This window comes from Camelus dromedarius, chromosome X (assembly GCF_036321535.1).
Source record: "Camelus dromedarius isolate mCamDro1 chromosome X, mCamDro1.pat, whole genome shotgun sequence".
In the NCBI taxonomy this organism is placed as follows: Eukaryota; Metazoa; Chordata; class Mammalia; order Artiodactyla; family Camelidae; genus Camelus; species Camelus dromedarius.
The window spans coordinates 63,307,075-63,328,258 of record NC_087472.1 but is presented as its reverse complement, the minus strand read 5'-3'; the positions used below and the strand labels follow the sequence as shown (position 1 = coordinate 63,328,258).

Genomic DNA, 21,184 nt, shown 5'->3' with positions numbered 1-21,184 from the left:
TTAAAAAAACAGTGAATAATCATATTAAAGGAGGTCTCAGCATGATATGAATTGTTCATCCCTATGAAAAACACCTATGAAAAACAAACAATATAGCATTGAATTAAACCACCTTTGTTTAATAGATTCCTTGTGATCAAATTGTTTGAGCCATTATTTGTCCACTTCTCTCATCTGGTAGGATATATCTTAATGCCTTTTCTGCCTAGAAATACTTTCCAGTGAGACTCTTGAAACACATTAACAAGGCTGTCTACTCTTATATTTGTTCTCCCAGGAAAACAGAAGTACCTGTGTGCCAGCAGAAATGATTGCACCATCGATAAATTCCGAAGGAAAAATTGTCCATCTTGTCGCCTCCGGAAATGCTATGAAGCAGGGATGACTCTGGGAGGTATGATACTTTTCTCCTTCTTTCTTCTTCTCCCTTTCCCTCTCTCATTCTTTCTTTAAACCAAATTTTCCTCTTTGATGCTTCTAAGGAGGCCTGCTATGCTCTAGATACAGGATGACCCCTTCATATCCAATGTGGCCATCAGCCAGCTGGTGATTTCTTTGTCCTTAACCATTCCACACTGCATTGTGGGGCTCAAAATAGGAGAAGGAGGTGTGAAGCAGGGATCAGGACCCATCAGAGAGTGAGTGAGTGTGGACTTGGCTATGAAGAGTTCCCCAGGGGACATAATAGTATTCACCTTATATTGTTAAATGATGTCTAGAATGAGGGAACTAAGGAATCCAGAACAGTCACAGGTGCAGGATGACCCAGGCACAAGCTGGCCCTGAACACCCAGGAATATCCCTCAGTTAGCTATCTGCTATACTGTAGGGCTGGCCACCTGGAATGAAAAGCTGATTTTCTTTGGAGCCTATGACTAGGCTGCCAAGCAGAGCCAATTTCCTATCCCATATCTCCAGGGATGAGCAGGCCTTTTAATCATGTCCTTTTCTTTTTAAATCTATTGACCATTTCCAAAAGCATTTAGTTCAGTAACAGAGTAGATTGACAAAATGAAAATACAGCTCTTTTATGGGCGATCTCCCATCATAATGCTCTCTGTCCTCTAGTCTGGGTCTACCATGAGTGTTGTCACCATTACAGAAAAGGTTTGGCTGACACTTACATTTTCCCCCTTCAAATTCCTCATTTCTTCATGTTTACATCTACTCAGTGCCAGAGTCCTCCCTACTGCCTGATGCTTCCAAAAAGATTCACTTTTCATGAGAAAAGCAAGCTCATTAATCTACTTTGATTTGGAAATGGAACTTGAAGAAAGGCAAGCTGTTTCTGAATGCCTGAAACTGTAGCCTCGTACCTGATTACTTATTATCATCCTGGAAAACCCAAGTGCCTAGAATCCTGCCCTCTCCCATCCCCCTCTCAAGGCTAATTTAGAACACTTGTTATCTTTGTCTTTCTGCAAGGTACTCAATACCTTGTCTGCCTATATGCATATTTACAGAAATCAATTTGTTTTCTAACCACGTTTGGGTCTCCATGTGAATAACTGTATCCTCCCCTCCTCACAGGCCAGTGATAGTCTTTAAACAGACCAAAGTACAAGTGAATTGACCTAGGCTTAATTTGAGACAGTTTTAAAAGAAGTATCTCAAGTAGTATCCAGTACTACTAGATATCATAGGCACTGTGAGTGGTTTTCCAGGCAGCCACTTCAAATTAAATTCAAATGTCTCAGAAAAAACAACTTTGTTATTTGCTTGGCTTACTCCAGAGGAATTCTACAATTATGGTCTACAGTCCTGAGGAAGAAACAGGACTAGGAGCGAAGTGGGAGTGCAGAAGGAAAGCCAGGAAAGGTGGCAAAGTCATTGACAAGATGAAGTTTTCTCCATATGAATGTTGTCACAACATTCATGGGGGTGGGGAGGGATCATCCCATGGTGAGGGTTCTGATACACTCAACTCTCAATTATTTAGCCCTCTGTGAATTGTGTATAAGAGATGGGGGCTCCCAAGTAGAGAACCTCTTGGCTTTCCATCTGCTGATAATGAACTGCAAGCACACTTTGACACAGATAAATTTTAATGGTAACAAAAGTCCTCATAATATTTGGGTCCAAATCCTAAAGTTAGTTTCATGTATCTGGCTTTACTTGGCATACCTTGTAATATGTAACAGCTCCAACAGGCAGAACATCACCAGAAATCACTCTTTATCATCTCAAACCAAAAGTACCATCAAGATCCTGTCTGGAAGGCGATTAAAAGGAATCATATGTTCAAGTAACATGTTGGTAGAAACCCAAGTGTTTACTCTCTTAGACATCATTACTTGAAAAATAAACCTTTCCATTTTGTTAAATGCATCTCCACATTCCCTGCTTACCTGCTGCAAACCCTTCCCAAGTTTACTGTTAACTTACATATTCAGTGTCCACTAACTATTCCTTTACTCAAACAAACAATGCAAAAAAGAAAACAAGCATTGATAGAGTGAATATATTATTGATGTGCTTCTGAATACATTAGTAATAGAATTCCTTTTTCATAAGATCTGAGTTTAGTATAAACATTCTGATCACTGTGAAAGAGAAGTAATATAATTTTGTTTTATTTCTCCTATCACTCAGTTCAAGCTTGTATAATATATTCCAAAATGGCAACTAGAAATCTGGCCTTGGGCAAGTCCTTTCTCCCCTCTGAGGCAGTTTTACCATGACAAAAATGTGGTAGTAGGCTTCACCAAAGACTTTTTTGGCACTACGATTTTGTGATTCTATATCTAAGGTCACAGAGAAAGGATTGTAGATGTATCAGTCCTTTTTTGGATTGTCTATCCACTGTTCTAGAAGCATAGATAGTCTAAACTTGAGTGCTTTGACTTGCAGAGTAGTTTTTGCTACCTCAGGTCACACCTAAATAAGATATATCATGTGTCTAAAAGCAGACTATGGATAGATTATTGACAGAGTGGAGGGCTGTCTTTGTATCTTAGAGAAGCTGGCACTCTGCAGCTGATGACTGCTTGGTCTTGATGCCTCAAGATCTCTAATCTGGCTTTCTCTCCAGTGTTCCATCTACTGTTTGGTGATGGAATCTCCTCAACTCAAAGATACTTAAAACACATACCCTTTTCCTTTCTGCTTCTAGGCCTATCTTCCTGTTGATTCCTCTTTTCTTAGCAGCTCTTGGTGCTTCTGAAAGGATTCTGGAGGTGGTTGTATTCTCAGAGTGCTTCCCTGAAAGACTACTTCCAGGCTCTCAACTGCCATTCTACAACAAGGATAAGCCTTTCTTTGAGCATGGTTCATTTCTGGCTGCTTTTGCAAAACCACGTATTGCTAATTGCTTCAATCATCTAACTTCTTTGCCTACTTTTCATTAAAGTTATAAATATAACTGTCCAGAGAAGCACCTTCTCTCGGGTGAATTAACTGCTACTTTTTCACAGCCCATAATTAGAATTAATATACAACCAGTCTCACTTTGCTCTGCACCTCCGAAGGATATACTCCTAGTTTCCAAGATGGAATGAGAAAGAAAGAATTACCTTACCTTATTATCTTCTTCCCTGACCCTTCCTTCCTTCTCATTTTCTCTCCTATTCCTGCCTGATCATTATTTCTTTTTGTGTTATGTAACTCTTTGTGTTCTCAGCTTTTAATAAATGGCATTTGTCTTGGCTTACACCCTCCTTTCCTGAACCATGGAAGATGGTAGGCCTTTCAGGAATTTCAGGTAGCAGCCAAACCCCAGAAGAGGAGAAGAAACATGGAGCCCCAGAGCATATGAGAACCTGAAGTTTGCAGCATTTTTTCAGGGGTTACTCTAGCATATTTGAGAAGTCTCTTTCCTACTAGGAGACTGAACTCCACATCTGAGGCTCAAAACTATTAACAGAGATGCAGGTTTTAATTTTTTTTTAAAGAGATACAGGTTTTAACTACCTCCATGATTCTCTAGTTTAGAGGATGGCTCAGGGAGCCCTGGCCATGAGCTGATATTGCCATGGACACTATGAACATCTTTGTTGTTTCCAGTGTTGAAGGCAGCCTTGATGCCATCTCTTTCATCATTCTCCATGCTCAAGAGCAGCCCAGCATTGCTACTTCTGCATCACATGCCCTGGATGCGAAAGAGTGATTCCAATGCTGACACATCATTCATGGCATGGTTCTTCAGGATACAAGTTTCACAACATTTATTCATGCATCTATCTATCCATTCGTCCTTCCAGCAAGCCAATTAGCTAACCCTTTTCATCTTTCCACCCATTCGCTCATCTATTTATCCATTTAGCAAATATTCATTGAGTGCCAACTATGTGCCAGACACCGTGGTAGGCATTTAGGGAGAACATATATGGGTAAAATATAATCTTTTTCCTCAAAAAGTTAAACAGGGGGAGAAATACAGTGATAATTAATACACCTTAACCTTAAAGGATAAATAGGGAATGACTGGGAAGAAGTTGAGTTGAAAGGACATTCAAGGTGAAGGGCACATTTTGAATAAAGGCACAGAGACTTCAAAAAAAAAAGCATTGAGGTTTTGAGGAATAGCAAGTAGTTTAATATGGCCATATCTGGGGAAATGGAGAAGGCAAGCTGAAAAGAAACCACATTGAAAATGTACTTGGTTATTATGCTAAAAGCCATTTGAAGAGCTATGGCACAATATAAACATGTTCACATATCATTTGAGATTTTTTTCACATGTTTTTTTTTTTAATAGAATTAGTGGCAGCATGAATGTTGTATAGTTGGTGGCTTGAATTTTATAAAAGAGATAGTAGACCAGGTAGAAAGAGAGAGAAATTTCTAACATCAAATTTTGTTAAGCATCTCGGATTACAACCTTGGTTCCTGGAGTTAGTTGCCTCTGTTTGGGTTGATACCTGCAAATACTGACCATGTGCATGGTCTTTCCTTTATACAAGTCTGTTGCCTTGATCTAGGCCAGTGTTTCTTAGTGTGGGTTCTGAGAAAAATAGTTTTGTGACATAGGTCCATGAAAAAATGATTTTTATGGTCAAATAAGTTAGGCAGACCTGCAAATTATGGACTTGCTCAGGAAGATTTACAGTGCATGTTAGCATATCACAGACCTTGGCAAGTATTGCAGTGAAGTAACCTGAGGAGCTTGGTAACTCAGGATTCCCAAATTTAATTCAAACAAACAAACCTTTTTTCATATAGTATCTGTTCATATCCTACAAAACCACTGTTTTCTGGAATATGCTTTGGAAAACTTCGTTATAAATAAATACTCCTTCTAACAGGCAGACAGTACCCCTAGCCCAGGTCATCCATTTTATAGATGTGTCTATCTACATGTGTATTGCTTACCAGGAGAATCAGTCAGGAATGACTTCATGACCAAGAGCAGACCATCCTCACCACATCTCAAGAGTATGCCCCAGAGGCTACTAAAACCACTAAAGTAAACCATGTTGCGTCTATAGTATTATTGTCATACACACAGGATAGGACATAATCCAAGCCAAAGCAGGGTTATTACCTAAGTTATCTAATGGCCATAGGTATATATTCCTGACCCAAGGAGCATACTAAATATATTATTTCTAAGAAATACTATGAATTCTAGCATCATGCAGGGTGATCACTAAATATTTTGGATATGTAGACATTGTGCTCAAAAGTTTAACAGTCCTTCTGTGCACTCTGTGACCAGGATTCCCACATCCACCCAGAACCTCATTATGGTCCTACCACATACTTTCATTGCCCAAGTAAGTATCCCATTGCCCATGTAACGATTGAAACCCTCTAAACCCTGTTCAGCAGACAGCAGAGTATCATACAGAATCAACAACGTAGAACTCAGTTAATGGGCTTTACTCTCTTCTACTTTGACTCTATAAATTAGAGCCCTAAAAGTCTCCAGGTTGGAGGTGCAAGCAGTAAATCTCAGTTCTGAGAAGTGCTGCTCCCCACACAAATTTCTCAAATACCTGAGTGCTCCTACAGACCTGCATTAGTGAAGCATGCACAGAAGAACAGAAATGCCCTATAAATTTTGACCTCAACATGGATAACATGTGGTTCACTATGACAATTTCTGGGATTTTTTGTTTGTTTTTGTTTTTATTTTAAGAGGCCCTGTGTATAGTGGAAGTAGCATGATGGTCTAGGATACAGACAGGCCTTGTTTCTAGTCCTGGCTCTGCCACTTAAAATCTTGATGACCTGGGGTAAATCATTAGATCTCTCTGAGCCTCAGTTTCCCCAGCTACACTATAAGAATAATAAAATCTTACTTACAAAATCGCTGTAAGTTTTTATAAAGAAACTGGTACATAATAGGCACACAATAAATATCACTTTAATGTGGTGTCTGGGAGCCTGTTCTCTCTGCTATTACAGTATGGCTTCTGGTACTGGTTCCTTGATTGTCTGGTCTCTGAACTTCCCTTGAATCAACCCTTGTCATCTGTCCTCCGAAGCCAGTATCACCATCTTCCAATTGGTTACATACGTATTAGGTGACTCATTGGAGGGAAAAAGATAGACTTCTCTCTAATTGTAGTTCTCAAGTGAACTTGTATATAGAGACACCAGAGACTATCTCTTTTTTTTTAACATTTTTTATTGAGTTATAGTCATTTTACAGTGTTGCATCAAATTCCAGTGTAGAGCACAATTTTTCAGTTATACACAGACTCATAGACATAGAACACAAACTTGTGGTTGCCAAGGGGGAGGGCGGTGGGAAGGGACAGACTGGGAATTCAAAATTTGAAGAAACTGACAGGCATATGTAGAATAGATAAACAAGATTATACTGTATAGCATAGGGAAATATATACAAGATCTTGTGGTAGCTCACAGAGACTATCTCTTAATTCCTCTAAGCCAAATTATCTGTGACAACACAGATGTGTTGTAGTCTGTCTCTAAATGTTTGCTTTTAGAGAACTGTGGTTAGAGGTGAATAATTTTTTCTAATCATCAAAATTGATGATACCCCATATCTGGTACGTGAATGAGGATCTCACTTGTAAAATTTCCACTTAAAATCCCTGAATTTTTAAAGTGTAATAGCAGCAGAAAGATTTTATTGTTATTTACTTTTCCTGTGAGTGCTCCAAATTCCCTTAGTTGCTTTTGAGAGAGTAAAATGATGTCATAGACAATAGTTTCGAAGGTAATATGTGTAAGGACAAGAATACACAGCACATAATAGATCATATATACAAAGGCAAGTATTTTCCAAATATAACTATTCAGAAAAAAAGTTTCATTTGAGCTGATAACATAACTATTTGTATGAAAACATTTTACTTTTGATTTAAGAAGAGTGCCACCTGTTGTTCCAAATTAGGGAATGTATTCCTTAAGATCACAAAAGTGTTTAAAATACTTTCTTATTGTCCTGAACTGATACATAGACAATTTACCTGAGCAAGGTGCTGTTTTAAGAGACTTTTCCACATAATTTGGGATCACATTTGTATGAAGTAGAACTAAGGGGGAAAAATACACAGCCACCCAGAAACAAACAGAGCCCTCAAATTGTCCATTATTGATAATACTTCCATGACAACAGATTTCTAGGAAGTAAACTGCAAATGGCATTGCTACCCTGGATTACCTCTTTTCGAATCAGGTTCCATTCTCCTCAGTCCATTTAATCCTTGCTACACTTTTTAAAAGATTTCTTAATCCAAGCTTAGAAATGTCCTTCTTTCCTTGTTTAATACCCCATTGGACCAGTGGTTCTGTGGCTGAAGTGCAAATTGATTGTTCAGGGACATTTCAGACTTCTAGCAGTCAGCAATTAAAAAAAAATGTAAGCAGCAATTCTGAAGAAATCACCTGCAGAAAACTTGGACTGGTGTTTGGAACTAAAAAGAAAATCTGGATCTTGACCAAGACAAAAGGTCACCAGCCCAGGCCTACACAGTGTGGTGTATCATGCTGGCCACAAGGAAAATGAAAGAGACTGAGGACTCTCCCCAGGGTGGAAAATGAGGCATGGAAGCTTTGATTAGTGAGCTGTTAGGCACACAGACATTGATTTCAAAGCATTACCATCTCCAGGCTGAGTAATAATGCTTGTAATATTATGGGATTGTTTGGCTGCTGCAAGAAATTCAGAAGACTGAATAGGGAGTCTTTGTTGGCCTCTGAGTTGCTGTAATGAGACGGTTAAATTCCACCTCCCTTCTCTTCCTCCACATCCTCTTCTCCCAACCACCACCACCACCTAATTCTTTGCTACTGTGCACTGAGAGGCACATATAAACATATATTTGAGCTCTTTAGTGTATTCGTCAATAAAGCAGAAAATAATGGGGAAAACAACCCCAAATTGAAAGAATTTTCCATTTCCCTATCTCACCTCTGTCTTATAGGTAGATAGGAAATGAGAGACAGAAAACCCCAGTCCAAAATGTCAGCCAACCCCTTTTTCCAATTTTGCATGCTACCCTCCTGTGTCAGAGGATCTGACTCAAGTATCCGATTATGAGGACTGCTAGGTGCTAGCCCATCTTTAAGTTGCTGCATTCAACAGTGTCTCTCTTTCATATTAGAAAAATTCCAGGTTGGAAATTGCAAGCATCTCAAAATGACTAGACACTGAACAAAGGCTGACCTGCCTCATTCAGAATGAGGATTCTAGAGGGCACTAGTGGATAGCCAGGAAACACGTGGAATCTGAAACTTAGGGGCTTACACCCTTGCTCCTCAACAAAGACTCTGATGTTGGGGCTATTGGGCTACTCTCTTAGTTGATGACTTTTCCCAGTGGGACTGCTGGTGTTTCCCTAACTCACAGGGATGTTGTGAGGATTAACTCCAGAAGTCATAGCAGTTACCATTCATGTAGTCATGAGTATCATGATTGTTGTTTCCTGTAACATGACTTGGCATTAGCAGAGTGCTTTTTAATTATTCTTGATTGTATATGATGGCACCAGACTATTCATTCAGGTGAGTGCAGTGAATCTCTAGCTCAGTTGCTTGCTTTCCACAGTGTGCTGCTGCTGGAAAGAAGCTTTGCTAACAGGACTCAAGGTACTACCTTGAACTAGAAGCCACTGTGCCTATCTGAGGGTCTTGTGGCCATTTTCACTTGGTTATTAGGCAGTTCATGAGTTTCCCCTTACCTGCATTTTTCTGGAACAGTGTCAAGGCTCTAGATTTTAACCTCAGGCTCCATCATTGAGATGAAGGTAACAGCTGATCCACAGAAGTCCAGTAAGCAAAGACCAGACTTGTGTTTCTCCTGGAGGAACACCCCCAAGGAGCCAACCAGCCCCTTTCTTCAAATAGACCAGGAGACTAGAGTCAGACTTTTATTTTTTCCCCATTCCCAAAGTTAAGATGACTCTGCTTTAAGGAGCGCACATATGCTTGAACTTTTCATAAAGCAAGAGGAAGGCAAACTCTAAGAATCAGTGCCTACTTCTCTTATTTTCTATTGAAGTTAAGATGATAGAGGAAAGTAGATCAGACTTTACCTTTTCTAGCTTTAGTGCCTCCCACTGCTCACTCACATCATATACTTGCTCAAGTGTGAGGCCTTGTTCTTCTCCCAAGACAACTTTGCATTGATGCATGAGGGGAGACATTTAGAGTTTGTAATATCTTGCTATTCACGATCTCTTACTCAGAGCCTCCATATTGAAACCAGTTTGCTTCTGGTGGATGTGGAGTCATTGAGACTAGGAGCAGACAAATATGAAAGTGAGTAGCACTCTTCCAGCCTTGCCTGGGGCCTGCATTTTCCACCCTCTTCTTTCTCTTTCCACCTACACACACACACACACACACACACACTCACACTCACACTCACTCACATTTCTTTCTCCTTCGCCTGACTCAGCAACATTCTGGAGAAAAGCCAAGGGAGGACATTAAGAAGGGAGGGAAGTTTCCCCCTCCTCGGGGCAGAATTTTAATCCCCAGGACAACAAGAGTTTCCCTAATGTGGGCTGAAAGGCTAATGTGTTTTTTTTTTTTTAACTGCTTTCTATTTGTTTGAATGTTGCATATTTCTGCTAGTGAATTTTCCCTTAATAAAGCCATTAATACACCAATGGTATTTTCTTATTTACAACAGACTGACAGAATTAGTGCTGTTAATGTTGGGCCTTTTTTTCTTTTCCTTTTTTCTTTCTTTCTTTTTTTTTTTTTTTTCTCTCTTTTGCTTTCCAGGTCATGCTGACCTGTTCGGCTTGGACTGTTTCACATTTGTTTTTAATGTCAGTTTAAATGTAATTGTAAAAGCATGTATGCTCTAAATTCATGTAGTTACTTTTTCCAGTGGAAAAGCCTGGTATGCAAAAGCATTTCCAGGCTCTGCAATTTCACATGAGTGGGTTTTTGGTAATGACCTTGTGCCCCTCACCCAGGATGGCATCTGGACAGTGAGCCTCTTTCTTCTGGCTCAGTAGTCAGAGAGAGGAGACTTGGAAACACTTTCTGCCAGATCCTGTGCTTTGGCAAGGATATGCAGCATAGCATATCATTCTATTATTAATTACGTTTACTCCTCCATGAACTAAAAACCATTAGACTAAATAGTCCAACATAAACCTTGAAAGATAAAATTTGATATTCTTTTCCCTGGCTATTCCTCTGACTCAGAATGGGGACTGGGAGGAGAATGGGGGCATGGGTAGAAGGACCAAAGAGCCTTCTTGCCTGAGAGAATTTGGCCTACGCTTATTTGTGTATGCTTACACTTGGATGCACCCCCTACTAATCTCTCACTACGTGCCTGCCAAGAACTGGCTCTTTTCCCTGTCTCTTATCCCTGTCCTAGTTCTTCCCCACTCATCACCAGCTGACCCTTCTCCTCACTAACATGCTACTTTACCTGGTAAAATGGAAAGAGTACCACCCTAGAAGTCAGGATACCTGGTTCTAGTTCCTGCTCTGCTACTATCGAGCTGTGTGACCTTGGGCAGGACTTAGCCTTGACCTTCAGTCTACTTTTTTTTTTTTAATAGGGATTAGTTTCAAATGGGAAAGGAATAGATAGACAAGATCTGGGGCCTTCAAACATTTTCTTGGCAATGGAACCTTTTCTTCAAGCAAAATCTGATGCAGAGTCCCAAATGTAGATATAGAATAAAGCACTGCTGCTCTAGTTTGAAAGGAGGTGGGGTTATTGGAACCACATGCTCAGGCCCACTTTGCCTCATTTCAGGGACCCTTAAAGAAACTTGTAAAAGCTGTGAGGCTCCACTACTATACTATATTGATGTCTGAGGAACCCTTCTAATTTGATTATCTCTCCTAATTGATTTCAATCCCTGTGGAAACATTATATGTTTCATTTTTTTCAGCTTTTTCAGAGAGAAGTTCATCTGCTTGAGATAAAGGGAATGACATGGGGTGACGTGGTGCTTAGCAACTAGCAAGAAAGAGTCAGAGGCATCATTTACTGACCTACAGAATTTACTGTGTGCTAAACATCTTACATGCATTCACTTAGGGGAAGTTACAGCAGCTCTGTGAGGTAGATCCTATTATTATCTTAGGATTCTGAAACTTGTCAGTTTGGTCCCCAACCTTTATCTCAAGGCCAGTTGCCCAAGATGGAAGGCAATATTTCTTATAGGTTGCCAACCTAAGCAATTTTTCAGAATGCTTTCTAGCTAGAGATGCATTCTGGAAAATGTGATAGCTTGTCCATCGGCATACTCTTTTACAGAATTCAAAGTACTTCCACTGAGATCATCTCATTTTCTCCTAATAATAGTCCTATGCAGTAGTCAGATCGTATTGTCACCATTATACTGATGAGCAAACTGAGGTGTAGGAGAAATTAAGGAATATGTTCAAGGTCAGACCTCCCATAAAACTCTGAATACTGCCACCAAGCATAAAAAACCCTTTTTTGTGAATAACATTTTAGGACTTTGATGTCATCATTGCATTCTGCTTCCTTAAGTTCAGTGAATTTTTTTTGCCATGCCACAGTCTTGGAGGGTTCCTTTGGTGATGTAGAATCTTCCCTCTACTCTCAGATACCACCACAGTGTATATACTCTTCATTAACAACCTCATTAATTAGGTACTAATATTATCCCCACTTTACAGATGAGGAAATTGAGGTACAGAGAAGCTAAGTCTTGTCCAAAGTCACACAGCTAGTAAGCAATAGAGCCAGGCTTAACATTGAGACAGTCTGGCTCCAGATTCCTTGCTATTAACATATATCTATGTTATATACATATACATATACATATACATATACATATACATATACATATACATATACATATACACACACACATATTTCAAAAAACTAATAACAAAATAAGGAAAAATATGTGTTCTGGAGATCATATAGTGAGCTCCCCTGGATCTTAATAAAGTGTTCCTCTGAACTTTTAAGCTGAAACTTGTACAGTGAGATCTCCTGACTCTAATTCTATTGGATAGAAAGATGGCTGGCATGATTTAAGCCAAAGGCCACAAACTAGCTTTCTGCAGGCCAAAACTGACTTGCAGAATTGTTTGTCCAACACAAACAAGACTTAGACTGCCCCTAGGCAGGGCATCAATCACTTTCACTGTCCTCAGCCCACCCTTTTAATGGGCACTAGACTGTTTTAACTCATCTACATATCTGCCTGAGTAGGGAAGATATTTGAGTTCATGACCCATAGATTTAAGCATTATAACATATAAGCACCTGCACACACATATAATTACAAACGTTCACATAAGTACAGCCTAGCCTGGCTTCACAAAGAATTTGCAGCTCTGCACCAAATGTACCTTTATGTTTAGTTAGCATTTAGAATTACACTTAAGACCTGAATTCAGTTTTATAGGCAGTTAGATGCAGAAGAAACTCAGTTACTTTTTCATTTGATAATGTGTCACTCTTCCTGTTCCTTCTCGGCCATACCTGGTACTCTGTTAATTGTGCTGTCCCTTCTTCCCTGTGCCTGAGCTTGGTCACCTGTAAGTCATTCACCCCCTACTCTTTAGGAATGGATGGAGTGTGAAAAAAAATTTTGGAGGGCTCGTTAGGTGCCAGGCAGTCTCTCTCATTTATCCCTCATTTAGTTCTCAGAAGTGTCCGAAGAAGTAGGTGGTGGCAACCCCATTTTACAAGGGAGGAAACTGAATCTCAGAGAAGCTAAGCAATGGGCTCAAGGTAAAGCTAGTAATTGACCAAGCTGGGATTTGAACCCAAGATCATCTGATTCCAAAGCCTATTATCTTGCCTACACCACACTTTTGTAAGGAAAGTGTATTCGTTTTCCAGTGCTGCATAACAAATTACCTCAAATTTAGTACCCATTTATCAGCTCACAGTTCTGTAAGCCAGAAGTCTGACACAACATGACTAAATTATTAGCTCAGTGTCTCACAAGAATGAAATAAAAGTATCAGCCAGTCTGCTTCTAATCTGGAGCTCACAGCTCCTCTTCCAAGCTTATATAATTATGGCAGCACTCAGTTCCTTGCAGTTGTAGGAGTAAGGTTTCTGTTTCCTTTCTGCTTGTCAGTCAGAGGCTGCTCTCAGCTTCCAGAGGCTGCCCTCATTCCTTGCCATGTGGACCCCTTCACTTTCAAAGCCTACAGTAGGGAATCTTCCTTATGTTGAATCCCCCTGATTCCATGAATGTCTTTCCAGAAATAGCCCCACCCATTTTAAAGGCTCATATGATTAAGGCAGGCCCATCAAGGATAACCACTCTTAAAATTCAAATGATTTGTAACCTTAATTACATCTGCCCCGTCCTCTCACAACAGTATCTATATTAGTTTTGACCAAATAACAGGTAAAAGGTGTGTGTACACCAAGGGTCGGGAATCTTAGTGGCCATCTTAAAAGTCTACCTACCACAGGAAGTGATTTTTTATGCTTCAAATTCCATGGTGAGATGTGGGAAAGAGAAAGATCCTTGACCTTAGGGAGAGGAATTTGAACTTTGTAAGACTTTGGAAACTTCATTTCACTTTCCCTCTCCCCTGCCCATGGATGAGAAAGCCTCTATCTTGAGGTGGCAAGGAATGAGGCTGGAACAGTGCCTAAGGGTCACAGTGGCTGTAGAAGCTACAGGTTCATAACATCTACCTCTCCTTGGTGATAAACTGTTGAACTTGATTTGACAAATCTTCCTCTGGTGCTACAGAGATAGCCCTCATAGGAGTCAGCTACCAGGCTTAAAACTGAGTTCCCCATAGGATCCAAGCAGCAGGATCCAGGCATTATGTCAAGGACTCCAATCCCCTAAAGATCAAGTACAGACAATAAAGTATTCTATTCTTGTCACTGCTTTGACCTAAGCCTGAAAGACAGAGAAGAGATGCAAAGCAACTTACATACCATTAAAATAATTCACCTTTACTGTCCCCTTTCTCCTGGCTTCAGCACTCAATTTGAGCAAACCGGTGGGTCTCTGCCATAACACAAGGGGCTGGAAAGCCTGTACCTCACATGAAAGAGTTAGATCTGACTCTGGGGCTCAGGTGCAGGAGACAGGAGGTGTGTGGGGGCGGCCTTCATGGACGAAAACAAGGCCTTGGGCTTTGAGTAACAGCTGAGACTAGCAAGCCCCATTGTCCAGCATTCCAAGTCGTCTAGCAACATGCTGGCCTCTGCTGCAGAGAGAGAACAGAGGATCCCCCGGTAGAATGAATGGAATTTGATTTCAATTATGTTCAGTACAGTCACCCTCTTCAAGCAGAGAGGCCAGAACACCTGGTGCAGCTTGGGCCACTGTGGCTGTGGGGACAGCACGTTACCCAGGTCCTGGAGGCAAGTGGGAATGCAGCTTCTCTTCCTCAAGCAGATGCCATACAGGTCTAGAGGAGGAGGATATGAAAATACCAGCCAAGTTTTCATTAGCACTGTGCAGAGAAGGGGAATTATTTTATGCTGGTGGATTCTCCCCACAGTCTCTGCACATATTGATCTTGCTTATAATGTGTTTGCTTAGGTCCACGAGTCGTCACCCCACTGAGCTCTGAGTCATTGGTGGGAGAGTCGAGGTGACAGAGCGTACCTCATTGATTGCACCAGCACCAATTATTCTGTGTGTCCTTCCACCTTGTAGAAATGCCCATAGATTCATTTATGTACAATTCATTTGGATTCGTTCCTTCTTTATCAATAGCATGAGTAAGGCATGACAAATGGGACAGCTGCTCCAGAGAACAGTCTAGATTCACAGCACTATTCCATAGATCTTTGTGAGATGAAGAAATGTTCTATATCTGTGCTGTCCGACATAGTCATAAACCATATGTGGCTTTTGAGCACTTGAACTGTGGCTAGTGAGTTGAAGAGATTATATTTGTAATTTGATTTAATTAATTTAAAATTTAAGGAACCACATGTCTCTAGTGGCTTCTGTGTTGGACAGTGCAAATCCAAAAGGAGCTCAGAGAGACAGATACTGTGATAGAATAGAAATGAGTTAGTCAAAAAGAGCTGATACAGCACAGGGAACTCTAGATTAGGGATAGAAAGCCTGGTTCTAGTCTCAGCTCTGTGACTAGGTGACCTCGCTCACTCTGGCCTCAGCCTCCCCATCTTTGACTTGAAGTGTTGGATTAATATCAGAAGTACCAAAATGATGGCTAAGGCCTGAATTCAACTTTGGAATACAGAGGAATTTTAGGAAAATTTAAAAATATTATATGAATGCCTTCTAGGAATGTGTGTGTGTGTGCATGCATATGCACATTCATAACAGGGGCAGGAAGGCAGTAAAGCATTCACTTCAGGTCACCAGAGTTCCCACCATTCTCCTATACACACACACACATGCATGTACATACACACACACACACACACACACACACTCTTACACACACACATACATACACACCACTCTGTATTACCAGTGTAGACACTGAAGGCATATTGATTCTGTGACCTCCCTGCATGAGATGATTTCTAAGGATCCTTCCTGTTTTGTCATGCTATGAATCTTTAAGCCACTCTAGTTCCCCAAACCTATTTCTACTTAGGCGCATGACTAGAGTATTCCCATAGCTTCCTGCCTCCTTTGTCCCTCCTGGATTTTAAGTTAGTTACTAAAGTTTGGAGTCAAGGGTGAGGGTGGAAGACAGGGAGGATATAACCCCAGCTCGACTCCTCAACTCTGCTATTAGGCTAGAAGTACGGTTTAGGGCTTCAAACTCCTTGGGGAGGCAGCATGGTATAGTAGAAAGAACATTGTTCTTATAGTCAGCATGTTAAGATCAATAGGTTCTCTTTCTTGATAGCTGTGTTACCTCAGTTTATTCACTTGCAAAAAAGAGATAGGAAATATTCCTCACCTCCTAAGAGCACTGTGGAATGAAATGAGGTAATGTGTTCATGAAGTGAGGTATACAGAAGGCTCAGAAAAACTAATTACCCCTAAATTTCTTAGTTGCCTCAGGCATAGGGCTAATTATATTCCTGTCCTCTCCCAGGCTGAAAGAAGGACTACATGGTCTGGGAACTCCTAAACTCAAGATCAGAAAGTACAAGTGATAGAAAAGAGGAGGTCTACCTCTAGAAACTACCAGAGAAGCAAATCCAGTAGGCACTGCCAGTCTGTGGAGCTGCCTACAAGAACCCATGTCAGCAATGTTTTCACCAGATGACAAGATACTGTGGGGACCAAGCCTCTAGTTCTGGGACAAGATGAGCTTAGCCCTGCCCATACCTTCCAGCTTGTGCCCTTGGTGGGAGGTGGGAGTTTACAGTGGGTGTGCATATCTCCTTATTACTGACTGTGCCCAAGCTCTGCAGAAATGTTTGTTGGACAAGGTCATCTTGAACTCTGTGTTGATTTTCCAGGCTCCCTTGTTATTTTACCCTGAGTTCTTCTCTGTGCTCCTCTTGCACCACAAAACCCCTCTGTTTTCTCCTCCTCTACCCTGGTTGCTGATCCAGACATGTGATTCATTCTTTCATTGATTTACTGAGTTGCACTGTGATTGGAGTTTGCATTACAGGACTTATTTTTCTAATTAGAGCTGAAAGTCAGTTCCAGATAAATATCCTTTTCTGCAGGAGCCAGAAACAGATCAGCAACAAGTTTTGTTGTATTTATCCATTAAAATTGAGCAATCAACTTCTCTCTTTGTTTTATTCCTTTTAAAATAATAATAATGTTTATATTTATATAATATATTATTATTTTTTTTTAAAGGATTAGAGAGAAGGTGGTTTATGTTCTGCCCCAGTGCCTATGCTAGACCTCAGAGTTATGACCTTTTCAATTATTTATATTTCTGCCAATATAAATGCTAAGGAAAATAGCACAAAGTAAACATCAGGATATCTAAAGACCTCTAAAATGTGTGTGTGAGAGCATGGGGAGAGAATGGTTCTTAAGGTTTGAGTTTTAGATTATTGTTGTTTTAAATAATGTTATTTCTATCATCCTTTTTAATGGCCACCTCCTATCATGGTTCTCATTTTACAGACAGATTATAGAGGGGCATTATCTTATTTCTTGGATACCATTGGGGATTTCAGCCCTTCAGCTTCCCCCTCTCCCCTCTACTAAAGAAGAAAATCAGTATGTATTTTACAGTGTATGTTCACTTGTGAGCGTAAATGTATGGCAATACCGGAGGAAATTCCCATTCATTGACCCCAAAGTGGGATAATGGAACTTGGTAGTATGAGGATGGAAAGGGACATCCAAGGCCATTTTAAAAAACTCATTCCGCACTGATGCTTGAATTCTTAACCATTGTGTATCTGGTCTCGGCTTGATCACCTCCAATGACGTGAGTGCCTAGCAGCCTTTCCATCTTCAGAGAGCTTTAACTATTAAAGTGTGTGTGTGTGTGTGTATGTGCGTGTGTGTGTGTGTGACTCTGTGTGTGTACAGACAGAGAGAACTAAAATCTCAGTCACTGTACTTTCTGGTACCCCTAGAGACACAAAGAACAAGTCTAGTCATTTCTTCAACAGACCCACATTTATTTTTAGTGGACCTCTTACATGCTAAGCATGCACTGTACCACTGAGCGATACCCTCCCCCAACAGATCTGATATTCTACTCTTTCCCAGCAATTTGCTAGACATGCTAGATATAGACACAAGTACATCACTCCATTGATTTAAAACATTCTATATTTAACCATCACCTGTGAGGTAAAGACAAAATTTCTTAATATGACATACATGCTCCTTTAAAGTCAGGCTCCATCTTTGTTTTCAACCTCATAAATAGCCACTCTCCCCACACATGCACTACACACTCCAGCCACACTGGTCTCTTAACTTTTTCCCCTAAACCCTCAGTGCTTTTGTTTATGCTCTTTCCATCCCTCTCTGCCTGGTGAAATCCTTACTATTCTTCAAGGTCCAGGTCAAATGTTACCATAAACATTTCCCGACCCCACCTATGCAGAGATTGTTGTCTTCCTCTTTGTTAATACCACTGTTGTAACATTCACCAGTTTGACATTTTCTAGAATTGTTAGTGAGCATTTATTTCTCCTCTATTAGACTAGGTTAGGGCTTGTATTCTTTTGGTCATCCAGAAGCAAAGGCCTAATAATAGATGTCTGTTGAATGAATGAATGAATTATGACTATATCAGTAAATGATTTAGTTGAAATTCCAAGTTATGAATACTGAAGGCTACATTTAGGCAGAGCCCAAGCCAAGGATATTCTAAGTCTGTCTGGCAAGGGGATCAAGGAAAAAGCAAGATCTAAAATTTTGAGTTTAGTAGGAATTTAGAATGATAAATCATTCATTCAACCAGTGTTTAAACTGAACACTTGTCCTTAAGGAGCTAGAGCCTGTGACCAGGAAGAATGAACATCTTTATTTTCTTAGCTCAGTCAGCTTTTCTAACAGGGAAGCTGTGCTGTGGTTCTGGCCATTGATAATAAATCTAAGTTTCCTTCTTCCCTAATAGCCCGGAAGCTGAAGAAACTTGGTAATCTGAAACTACAGGAGGAAGGGGAGGCTTCCAGTGCCACCAGTCCCACTGAGGAGCCAAACCAGAAGCTGATAGTGTCGCATATTGAAGGCTATGAGTGTCAGCCCATCTTTCTGAATGTCCTGGAAGCCATTGAGCCAGGCGTGGTATGTGCTGGACATGACAACAACCAGCCTGACTCCTTCGCAGCCTTACTCTCTAGCCTCAATGAACTGGGTGAAAGACAGCTGGTACATGTGGTCAAGTGGGCCAAGGCCTTGCCTGGTAAGGAAAGTGGGGTGTGGGATAAGGGAGGTCATATTCAGTGAATGCTCCTATGGGCCATGCCTGTTTCTTTCCTGCCTATCAACTCACTCAATCCTCATCATAACCTTGTGGAGGGAGAGATTGGTGTAATCCCCACATTGAAAATAAGGAAACTCAGAAATCAAGGAGAAAACCAGCATTATTGAATATCCCATATACCTCACATCAGCACACAGCCATCAGGTTTCCATGTTCAACCTACAGACATAGTCAGCAAATTTCCCCATAATCATGGATCGCATAGACATACCCTTATATGCCTTAAGATGCTCTTCTACATGTATACACCCAAAAAGCTCACCCCAAAGATAATCTTGAGCCTAACTGATATTCTGTCTTTAATATTACTTTAGGAGCCATTCCATGGGAACTCTTATGATATGGTATTGTAGAAAGAACATAGGGTTGGGAGTCAGAACACTTAGGTTCTAGTCTTAGCTCTGCTGGTAACTCATTGTACGATCCCTTCCTTTCTGGGTCTCAGTTTTTCCATCTGTATAATGTGTGAAGAGTGATTTGGATTAAATGGATGGTTTTCAAATTTTACTTCAAGGAACTCTTGGTGCTCTTTAAACTACCTTAGGATCATACTGGGAGGAATTAATTATGAGGTGATATTGAAAGATATATGAAGTATTTGTCTAACTTCTCAATGGATACCTCCAGTGATGGGGAACTCACTTGTTCCCTAGGCCATTTGTTGTTGGAAGAGGTGTGATTATTAAAAATATTAGAGCTTTAAAAAAGCTCAGAGATCCTCTATCCAACAATTCACAAACATTCCTTTAGCAGCCAAACCCCTTATTTCTCAATAACATTGTACACAGATCTAAGTGGAGCTGGTTGATTTAAAGCCAGTGCCTCTCCCTCACTACCCCTAGAGAAGCCTCAGGTCACTTTTGCAGAATCTTAGGGCTCCAGGGAGCAGTTTGGAAACAAGTGAAGGGTAAATTCTTTAAGGATTTTCTTAATCCTAAAATTCTGTGATTGAAATATTTTTTTTTGAAACATCAACAATCAAACCTCTTTTTGGTTGGGGAGCCAAAGATTAACCTGCCTTCGAATAGTAACTGCCATTCAGATGTAAATTTATAGTAAACAGAGCAGTTTCATATGTGCTACCTAATTTGATCCCCATAAGAATCCTGTAAATTAGGGATTCTTTTCCCTATTTTATAGATAAAGACACTGAATTTCTGAGAGGTGATGTGCTTGTCCTGCAGTTACATATTCAGAAGGTATCAGGGCCAGAACTTGAGCCCAGGTCCCCTCCTAATTCCAAATCCTCTCCTCATCCAACTCTACCCATAGTCTATGCTGTGTCCTTATGGTTCTCTAGCCCTGGGCTTTACAATGAGGGGCAAAGGCCTCATCCAGGGCCAGTTGGGTCATAATGTGCACTTGCTGCTTTGAAAGACATTGCATGTTGAGCACCACACCCCCTTTTTGTCTTTCCAACTCACAAGGCTCAGTTACAGCCACCAGACTGTCCCTAACACTTTCCTAGCTTGGAAAGTTGAGGTTGACTAGACAACAAGATCCCTGGGAAGAAGGCCCAAGGACTCTAGCTGTGTATGCACTGTGCCAAAAACAGAGTTCACACAGGGAAGAAAGAATTTTTAAAAAATAAAGAAGAGAGAGAAAGAAAAGAAAAAGTGGCTTTAATTTTTATTACTTATTCAGCTGGGTTTCCTGGTGTCTTGTGTGTAACAGAGATCCAGTTTTATCTTTCTAAGCAGATGCCAGACACCTAAATTGTTCCATTTTACAGGATACATAACCTTTTCATATATATGACTCCACTTAATCCTCATAGCAGTCCAATGAATCATAGGGACTTTTACTTCCATTTCAAATGACAATACTCAGAGATATTAATTAACTTGTTTTACTTTTTCACTTAACAAATGCACCCAGATTTCTCATACCCTCTGATTTTTAATTTCATGTGCTTAACAATAATATAGTGCAAATCATTATGGCAGAATTTGCAAAACAGGGAGTCACTTGC

The 21,184-nt window shown here is 40.4% G+C and overlaps 1 protein-coding gene across 2 annotated transcripts in view; it reads left to right on the top strand.

Annotated features, from left to right (window-relative positions):
- AR (androgen receptor) overlaps positions 1-21,184 on the top strand; it is a 192,453-nt gene that overhangs the window by 155,258 nt on the left and 16,011 nt on the right. For both annotated transcript variants that reach the window (XM_064483081.1, XM_031446494.2), the window contains 2 exons: positions 278-394; positions 18,844-19,131. In XM_064483081.1, the coding sequence (XP_064339151.1) occupies positions 278-394; positions 18,844-19,131 (405 nt within the window). The remainder of the gene's footprint in view (positions 1-277; positions 395-18,843; positions 19,132-21,184) is intronic.